The sequence below is a fragment of the Thalassophryne amazonica genome, chromosome 16 (assembly GCF_902500255.1).
Source record: "Thalassophryne amazonica chromosome 16, fThaAma1.1, whole genome shotgun sequence".
Taxonomy (NCBI): domain Eukaryota; kingdom Metazoa; phylum Chordata; class Actinopteri; order Batrachoidiformes; family Batrachoididae; genus Thalassophryne; species Thalassophryne amazonica.
In genome coordinates this window covers 76,113,488-76,123,413 of record NC_047118.1, presented here as the reverse complement: position 1 = coordinate 76,123,413, position 9,926 = coordinate 76,113,488, and the positions used below count along the sequence as shown (strand labels likewise).

The 9,926-nt window shown below is 38.6% G+C and overlaps 1 protein-coding gene across 1 annotated transcript; it reads right to left on the bottom strand.

The window, feature by feature from the left end:
* Positions 1-257: 257 nt before the first annotated feature.
* LOC117528521 (nucleoside diphosphate kinase A-like) lies at positions 258-9,002 on the bottom strand. Its single transcript, XM_034191159.1, has 5 exons — positions 8,925-9,002; positions 5,148-5,272; positions 3,148-3,249; positions 1,869-1,981; positions 258-414 (listed from the first exon to the last, which is right to left on the bottom strand). The coding sequence occupies exons 2-5, from the start codon at positions 5,262-5,264 to the stop codon at positions 297-299; spliced, it is 450 nt and encodes a 149-aa protein (XP_034047050.1). The 5' UTR covers positions 5,265-5,272; positions 8,925-9,002; the 3' UTR covers positions 258-296.
* Positions 9,003-9,926: the final 924 nt, after the last annotated feature.

The window sequence follows — 9,926 nt, the reverse complement described above, 5'->3', positions numbered from 1 at the left end:
ACATCTGGTGTTTGTGCTGAAAAGGTTTTGAAAACCTGCTGATTTTGTCCGCATAGAATTACTGTTACTCAGCACCAGTGTATTTATTGAACAAAAGAAAAAAATCTTTAAATGTGTGTCTGAGTGTTTGTCAGTAAGAAAACATTTTTCCAGCTGATTTAAACTAATTACCTTTTTTTTTTTTTTTTTTTTTTTTGGTTTGTTTAAAGGTATTGAGCCCCGCCCCCAGAGCTTTTCAGACAGTGGGAGACCACGCGTGTTGTTAAGATGAAACTTTATTGTTCGTTGTTAGGCGGTCACTCGTACAGGAAAGGCTGGGAGCACTGAGTGTAGGACACAAACTCCTCAGCCTTGAACCAAAGGTCCACCTCTGTCTTGGCATTTTCCAGGGTGTCGCTGCCGTGGATGATGTTTCTGAAAACAAGACAAAAAAACAGATTTATGTTCTCTGAGCTGAGAGAGATGACCCACAATGTTTTGCTTCACTGCTTTTTAAATGCTCAGCAAGGAGACGTTACACATATATGTTACTTACAGTTGGAAAAAAAAAAATGGTTATTGAAAAAAATCAAAACAGAAAACTTTTATTTTTCACAAGATTATTGTTAAATCACAAAATAATCATGAATAATTTATTTACATAAGCGGTCCAAATAAAACAGTGTGTTGACCTTTGACATCCTGTTAGTGTTTTAGAATCCCCCCCAGTTAGTTTCCCTGGACACCCAGGGTCGCCACAGTGTATCTCCATGTTGGAATTTGGCTTTCCTCATGTAACTCTGGGTCTACAAGAAGAAACATACAGCTTCAGGTGTTCCTAACCAGTACTACTAACCAGGACCAACTCCTGGTGGGATTCCTTTATATAAAAATATTTTTAATTCCTTATTTAACTTATCTAAAATAACAAATAGAAGAAAAATAATACAAACATGTATACATCTTTTAATGTAAAAATGTTTTGTTTGTTTGGTTTTTTTTTTTAAGTTTGCTTAAATTAAAGAGTTTGGCACAGTAAACGTGTTTGGAGTAGGTCATCTTCAACGGGTAAGCGTGCACAAAGTTAACAAATGAGGGAAGCCACCAAGACACTGCGATGACTGTGAAGGTTTTTCCAAGCTTGGCTGTGATTGGGGAGACTTGCCTGCTGTGCCTCCCGATACAGCTTCATAGTGGAGCGAAACCCTGAGAGACTTTAATAAAAATAAGAAAATGGGTAAAATCTAGGCTGGATTGTCCCACACTTTTTCTAGTCAAATTGAGCCACAATTTGTTGTTTTGTCTTTGATATAAACAATGCTGTTATTTAAATCAATGGTTATTGATGCATTTATTTATTAACACTTCATTAAACCACATCCTTGTAAAAGTCAGAGGAAGGTCTTAGCATATGCGTACACTGGTGTTGACCACTGCATCATGGGTCCACCAACCACCAGCCCATCCTCCAGTGACTTTGAGCATGAGCCATGGTGTTCCTTCAGATTCCTCTTACAAATGCATCCTTGTTTACCCTCAGCTGTGACCTACAACTTCTCTGGTGATCAAGGGATCAAACTCCTCTTCCTGTGGACAGTGACTCCAACACAGCCCCCCCCCCCCCACACACACACACACCTTTCTTATCCTAAAAGAACAATTAGGTCACCCATTTTTATGTGCAAAGTCCCGTGAAATATTTTGATCTCAAAGTCTAGCATGATTAAGTCCAGGTAACAGAGTCTCTACAGGACTTCTGCCCTTAAGCTCCAAGAAGTCAGTGGACAGAGTTTCCAAACTGGGAATTAAGACTGAGAACATTTATAGATCCCTTATGTGACTGTAAGTTCTGACCAGACTCGAGCAACATGCTGTTGTTGTTAACTGACCTGCTGATATTGATGCACAGATCTCCACGGATGCTGCCGGGTTTGGAATCAGCAGGGTTGGTCTCGCCAAGCATCATCCTGACCAGCTTCACGATGTTCTGACCCTCCCACACCTGAAACAATTACAAAATACACAACGCAATGATTTCGAGTCATCACAAAAACTGTTTTATTCTCTGAGACAGCGGGTGGCAAGCAGGAGTGATGGCCAAGTGGTTAGTGCAGCTGGTTTCAGTGTGGAAGCTCCACCCCTACCGGTCTCTCCATGTCTTATAGAGTTGCATCAGGAAGGGCATCCGGTGAAAAACTTGTGCCAATTCAACGTGCAAATCCACACTGGATCTGCGGTAGCGACCCCAAGTAAAAACAAGGGAGCAGCCAAAGGGACTTAGACAGCAGGTGGCAATAAAGAGCAGTGACTGGGGGAAAGCTGGTCATGTGACACAATGTTCTCAAAAAAAAAAATTTCATACAAACAGTGATAAGCGCTTAACGCTTAGCTTGTAAATAACTCTGGTGCAGGTGTCGCAGACCGAACGGTCCCCCGCCTAAAAAAACAGTCCCCCTGCCTTCACTGCACGTGTCATTTGGGACAGCAGCAGCTCACCAAAGTGATCAAAGGGAATAATGTGATTATTAACCATCAGATGACAAGGTAAAACCTCTTAAATCATTCTAAAGTCAGTTTTAAGCAGAAACAAGGCGAAACTCAGTGACGCTTTAAAATGACTGACGTGCAGTGAACGCATCAGCTCGCAGCTTGTGTAGCCACGGCGCTCTGATCGCTTCAGCCATCATTTATGATGAAATAATGCTGAATTTATGTGGAATTGATTGTTGTACAAAAGCTTCAGATATCTGTGGCTGAGATAGATGATGACTGGAGTGAGTGCAGTTTGAAACAGAAACAGGTGATAATTTGTGAACCGCGGCTAATGACGCATGCGCAGTGAAAGCAGGGCGGACTGATTTTTTTTGCGGGGGGCATTTGGTCTGTGATACAGGGTGTGTATGTGTGTTGTTTTTTTAAATAACGCAAACACAAGTTGAAAATCGTCATCGTCCTACTGCAGCATGCGCTTCACGCAAAACTCATGTTCCAGCAATGTGTGTGTTTGTCCACTAGGGAGCAGATTCTAGCTGCATCAGTTCTGGTTGGGTGTTACAGATTTGCGAGGAACAGTGATGTCATTCCGATGTGTGAGACACCTTGTGGGTGTGTCAGCGTAGGCGTGACATCACACATACCGAGGTGTGTGTGTGCGTGTGTGTGTGTTACCATGGCCAGGACGGGTCCAGATGACATGTATTTGCAGAGTCCAGCGTAGAACGGCATGTCCTTCAAGTCCAGGTAATGTTTCTTCATGAAGTCCTCAGAGGCCTTTAATCAGTCACCAAAAGGAGCCATTAGTCATATTTTAACCTCCTTTTATCGTGTCAGCTTTGTCTTTGGCAACATCGTCAAGATCTATCCAACTGTATTAAACCCAACACATTTTCCAAACATGCCTTTAAATCTGCCGCCAAAATTAATAAGAAAAACTCATAATCTGACAGAAATTTTTGTATGATGATGTCCGTCCATCCATCTTCTACCGCTTAGTCCAATTAAAGGTCGCGGGGGGCTGGAGCCTATCCCAGCAGTCATAGAGCATGAGGCGGGGTACACCCAGGACAGGATGCCAGTCGGTCACAGGGCCACATAGACAAACAAACACAGACACACACACACCTACGGACAATTTTAAAGAGTTGTATGATGATGTATATAATTAAAATCACATTCTGTGACCCGATGGGTGACCTGATCATTCATAGTTCTTTGCTTAAAGAGGAAAAAAAAAATCAAAATGCTCATCACAGAACTCAGATCTTTTTTCTGAATTTTACGTGATAAATTAACAGCTGCCATGTTGCAGGTCAGCTCATCCTCAAAACGGCAGAACCTTTGTTTGTTACCTCCGCCAACAAAGTTGGAGGAGGTCATGTTTTCACACTGTTTGTTTGTCTGTTTGTGAACAGCCTGGTTATGAAATAGTTATGATTTTTTTTTTTTTTTTTTTTTTTTTACTGAAGGTTCATATCCTGATAGACAAGAAGTCATTCAATTTTCAAGGTCAAAGGGCAAAGTCAGGAAAAATCCCTTTCCTTTATCCACTGACAAAGTTTGATCTGGATTTGATCCAGATTACAGATTTTGTTGCCACTTAAATTTAATATTGAAAACCCCATTTAATGTATAGTTTACATTTTATCTTAATCAAACGTGCCCCAATCACTCTCATATTTTGCATTATATTTCAATCAAAAGTGCTCTCATTTGTGACAATGAGGTACAAACTGGTGCTCTCAGTGAATAGACTAAGTTTGATCTGCATCTGGATTTAGCAGATATTTTATTCTTTTTAACACTGAAAAGCCCTTTCATATTTTGTATTATCACTTAGCTTATGAAAAAGTAAATATACGGTAAAAGGACTTTGACCTTGAAATTTTTTTCCAGGGTAACAATTTGTGGAATTGGAAACTAGTGTTGGCGGAGGATTTCGCTCTACAGGCACAGTACTCCAGTTCATTTGTGTGTGCACGTTTGTGTACGTTTGTGTTTTTTGCCATTAGAAAAGAAGCCAAGGTGTGTTGTCAGTCCAGATCAGAGGTGGGATGAAGTCAATGTCAAGTCATTCTCAAGTCATCAATTTGCAAGTCCCAAGTCAAGTCTCAAGTCAGTATGCAAACATCTGGTGGTCATTATGACTTACTGGGACTTACTGATTCATGACTTGAGAGTGACTTGATGGTGACTTTGTCCCACCTCTGGTCCAGATGTACTTTGAAGTTTTTCCCTATTTAAAATAATTAAGAGTACCTCAATCTGGCAATATTGTAGAGTGAGAAGTCAGTGGACTGATTCGGCAGCCTTATCAGTGGAACTGTGATGTACAAAATGTTCCTGTAGAACTAAAAACGTCCTAAAGTGGAGCTCTGTGGAACTCCACAAGGGATAAATCAAAAGCACACTTTGGATCAATATTTTAATCCCACAGTTAACGCCAATCCTGCTTCATTTATCAACTATTCAGAAATGATCAATGGCAACTGAATTACGTATAGTTCCCATGTGGCTTTGACAGCTCAAGCTATGAATCATGGGATATTTCACCTGCAAAAAAAGTAAGACTGTTTTTATGAGAGATTCTGATGGATGCCTTTTTCCTGTTCTCTGTGCTTTTGTTAAATAAACTGAATTTGTTGCTCCACAGGGTCTATTGCCATGGTTACCTGGATGAACTTGGCAGCCACCATCTTGAAACCTCTTTGCTCAAAACGCTTGATGATCTCGCCACACAGGCCTCTCTGGACGCCATCGGGCTTGACAGCAATGAAGGTCCTCTCCATCTCTGAGACTGCAAACACAAAGTTGAACTGTTTACTGTCATATTCCCTGATCTGGTCACCGCACAGTTGGCGAGTTAGTCAGTTCCAGCCATTTAGATGATAACAGAAATGATAAGTGCTATCATGTTTTTAATCACAAATTAAACGAGCATATAGTGAACACAAACATCAGCTGAAATTTGATGCACCACAGCAGCTTAGTTTTTCCTGTGTGATATCCTGTAGACATACTGCCACCTGCTGGACGGTTGATAGACGCTGGATAAATTGCCAAAAATGACCAGGAGCTGTTCAAAACTCACACGCAGTTTGTTGGCTGCTCACCACGTTGTGTGCCATTCACCAAGCTAACAGTCAACCACGGCGACAAACGTGACACTTGGCATGACTGCATATACCAGACGAAATATATACACGATCGCTAGGTGCGGCTGGGGACGGTGGCAAAACTTTTTGTTGGTTTTATAAATTAATGTTGCCAACTCGATACACTGCACAGAATATTTCAAAATCAATTCAAACATGACGAGCTAAATGAGGCCTTGATACATTACCAACTGATTGACAACAAATTCTTTGTCTTGTGCATGCACCAGCACGTGCACGTTGGTGCTACTGGTTCCCACCTGATTAAAATCAGTTCACACTGTCACTGTGAAATGGGTGGGGCTTGTTGTTAGCATGGTTCTGGTTATGGAATTCTGACTAATGATGAGGCTGCGGTATAAAGTTAGCATCGCATTATTGTCACTTTGGAGTAGCGACGGCAATAGATGTTAGTGTGATTGTTAAAAAAAAAAAAAAATGATAGTCAACGAATTCATGATCGCCCTCACAGATGACTCATCAGTAAGCTTTTGTATATTTATGTTAACAAGCTAACAGCAATTAGCAATTACATTAGCATCATGCTGAGATTACACAGAATTTGAAATACGTTCAGCTGATGAATCATAATGAAAACTCATCAATCACTTAATGACAGTCATAAAATAATAAATCTACTTTTGCTTTGATGAGTCATAAAGTTGCTTGTCTTCCTCAATGCTTTTGATTCAGGTGTTAAAAATTTATGCAAAATTTTATTAATTGGATTCATGAGTCATATTTGTAAAAAGAGATTTTGGGGGGGGATTTGAGACTGAATCAAAAACTGAATTTTCTCGAATTAGATTTTCCACATAAATCAAAATTATGTTGGTGGTTATAAATACATGTAGTTAACACTGCAGTTAATATTATGTAAGCAATTTGTAGCTGATTAAACCTGGATGTGATTTTGGAAGTGAATGTGTAATTAAATCTGAGTGTGATTTTTGGAAACAAGACGCTGGAATCGGATGCCTGCCAGCGACGGCATTGCTTCTTTCTAACATTACGATAATGCAGCGCCAGTCTGCCTAGTGTTTATTTGAGACCTCAAACGATGAAAGCAGGTGGCTGAGGTGAACAGGTGTGTTTTGGGGGCGGAGCTAAAATGGTCATTTCTGAAGTTTCTCAGTGCAATTCCTGATTGGTTGTCAGATTTTCGAGAGTGCGGTTATGTTATAAATTGAAGCATGAATGGTTCATTGCGTTAAAGGTTCCATATTGTACAAAATAATTTTTTATATTTACAGCTGATTTACCGTTGTTCTGCAGTGCAGTGGATGCGGCGCCGCACATGCTCCCTGATTAGAGCGTAGAAAAAGACCTTGTTCTGACTCCACCTCTTTTAATATAAACCCCATATTTGTTTCTTTTTTTAGGACTCCATACTTTCACAAATTCTTCAACAAATTTTCAAGAAAAGTAAATCATGATATCATTAAAATTATACTAAAATTTATTTTTAAGACCCAATATTTTCATAAAAAAAAAATCTTGATGCCATTTAAATGACAAGAGAACAAAGCTTTTATATTTTTAAGCAACAAAGTTTAGAAGCTGCAGTTTTGTGGTCGTTACCTTCTTGTGCAGCTCAGAACTCTAATTGTTCTGTATTTTGTGCAGCAATAACTGAGATGGTGATTAATGCTGGAAATATCAAACAGACTTTATATACTGAAAAAAAAAATACAATAATTAAATCAACCTAATGAAGTGCTTCAATTAGTAACACTCAAATTAATTGTGTTGATCCAAATGAACTGAACAAGTAATATTTACTCCAACTTGTTAACTTCATTTGAACAAACAAAATTCAACCGAGACAATTTGTTGATTTAACAAATCTTTTTCTTTCTTTCTTTCTTTCTTTCTTTCTTTCTTTCTTTCTTTCTTTCTTTTTTCACTTTGGTCTTGGAAAAAAGACCTCAATCATCCAACGTTTATGTATGGAAGTAAGTCTGTGAAGTTGGATGATTGAGACAGGGATCGATTGCTTCTCTCTGCTTTTCTATTTTTTGAGGTTGAATTTTTTTAGGTTGATTTGTTTTAGGTTGAATTTTTTTAGGCTGAACTTTTCAAGGTTGAATTTTTTAGGTTGAATTTTTTTTTTTTAGGTTTTTTTTTTTTTTTTTTTTAGGTCGAAGTTTTTGAGGCTGAATAATTTGATGCTAAACAAATTCAACTTCAAACTCTGATTTTGATGCTAAAAATATTCAACCTTAAAAATTCAAATTCAAACTCTGATGGCACAGATTTACTTCCATAAAATGACACTGATCAAAAGTTTACATACCCCTGTACTGAATACGGTGTGTTGCCCCCTTTAATATCAATGACATCTTGGAGTCTTTTGTGGTTGAGGCTCTCTGATGGTGAAGCTGCCACTGAATATGTCTTGAACTTTATTTACATCAGTTACAAAGGAAACACAAACAGTATAGTAAATATACGGGAAATCTGCATGGAGTAGACAGTTCTCAAAAACTGAGTGACTGTGCAAGGAGGAGAAGAGTGAGGAAAGCCACCAAGACACCCAGAAAACCCAGAAGAAGTTACAGACTTCTCTCGCTGTGATTGAATAAATTGTGCACAGTGCATTTTTTTTTTTTTTTTATGCATCACCACTCTCAGCTTCATAGTGGAGTAGAGTGGAGAAGAATATTCTTTCACCAGAACAGATCAAATCTAGGTTTGCATCTCAGATGTACCTTCTAGCAATTTGTAGCTGAATTTTCAGGTCTTCTTTTTAATAAAATCCTCCTCTACACCACTTCATCATGAAGCTGTATAACTGGTGATACAAAATGGAAAGCTTGCACCGTACACAATTTCTCCAGTCACAGCCACAGAAGCCAGTAACTTCTTCTGGGTGTCTTGGTGGCTTTCCTCACTCCTCTCCTTGCACAGTCACTCAGTTTTTGACAGCTGTCCACTCCATGTAGATTTAACATAGAGTGTCATACTGTTTGTGTTCCTTCGTAACTGATATAAATAAAGACATTTTCAGTGGCAGCTTCACCATCAGTGAGCCTCGTCCACAACGACCACAAAAGACTCCAAGCTGTCGTTGATGTTAAAGGGGGAAACACATGGTATTAAGAACAGGGGTATGTAAACTTTTTATCAAGGTCATTTGGGTAGTTTCTGTTGTCATTATGATTTAAAAAGAGTAAACAGTTGTTTGACAATAAACTGCTTCATCCAACCACTAACCATAAGTGAAAAATATCACATTAACTTTACTTTAATAGGGAAATGAGGTGGCTGAAGTGTGTGTGTTTTGATATCTACCTTGGTTTAGGGAGTTGAGGAGAATCTGTGCAGCTGGTCAGCGGAGTTGCGATCACCGAGGCCGATCAGGCAGAGAGCAGATCTATTTAAAGGAACTGAAGGAGGAGGTGTGTCCATAAATGACTGACACAACAGCTGTTTGAACTTGAACATAATGTAACTGACCTTGTTACAGTAAATGAGTCCAACACAAAACGAAGCTTTGAAACAAATTCAGCCAAAAGTCCAAATTTGGCAAAAAAACAAAAAAAAAAACAACCCTATTTTAAAAAAGAAATTGTCAAGAAAAAACAACATTCAGAAAATTTGCGCTTCTAAAAATGTCATAATAATAATTATAATGTATTAAACACAGTCAGTAACACAGAAGAAACAGATTAAATAAAAATGAAACAACAAAACAAAGATCAGAGATTTTGCATGGCTTTGATTCAACTCAAAATTCAAACAATCTGTTGAATTCAGGGTTGTTGTTTTTTTTTTCATGTTCTTTTGGATTGCTATCTTACAACCAGAGGACAAGAGGGTCAGAGGGTCAGTCTTTACTGTACACTATTATGAAGGAAACAGATGACAAGGTTATGGTACAGTATATCCAGAAAGTTTTCACAGTGCTTCACTTTGTCCACATTTTGTTAGGTTACAGTCTTATTCCAAAATAGAAGAAATTGATTTATTTTTCTCAAAATTCTACACACAGTACCCCATAATGACAATGTGAAAAGTGTTTTTGTTTTTTAGGTTTTTGCAAATTTATTAAAAATAAAAAATAAATACAAAAAAAAACTAAGAAATCACATGTACATTATTCACGGCCTTTTCCTTGAACCTCAAAATTGAGCTCAGGTGCATTCTGTTTCCACTAATCATCCTTGAGATGTTTCTACAGCTTAATTCAAGTCCACCTGGGGTAAAATCAGTTGATTGGACATAATTTGGAAAGGCACACACCTGTCTACATATAAGGTCCCACAGTTGACAGTGCATGTCAGAGCACAAACC

Coding starts and splice junctions, on each gene's coding strand:
- LOC117528521 (XM_034191159.1), bottom strand. CDS start 5,264: ATGGAGAGGACCTTCATTGCTGTCAAGCCCGATGGCGTCCAGAGAGGC. Junction 3,250..5,147: donor TGGCTGCCAAGTTCATCCAG/GTAACCATGGCA, acceptor GACTGATTAAAG/GCCTCTGAGGACTTCATGAA. Junction 415..1,868: donor CTGTGCATCAATATCAGCAG/GTCAGTTAACAA, acceptor TCTTGTTTTCAG/AAACATCATCCACGGCAGCG.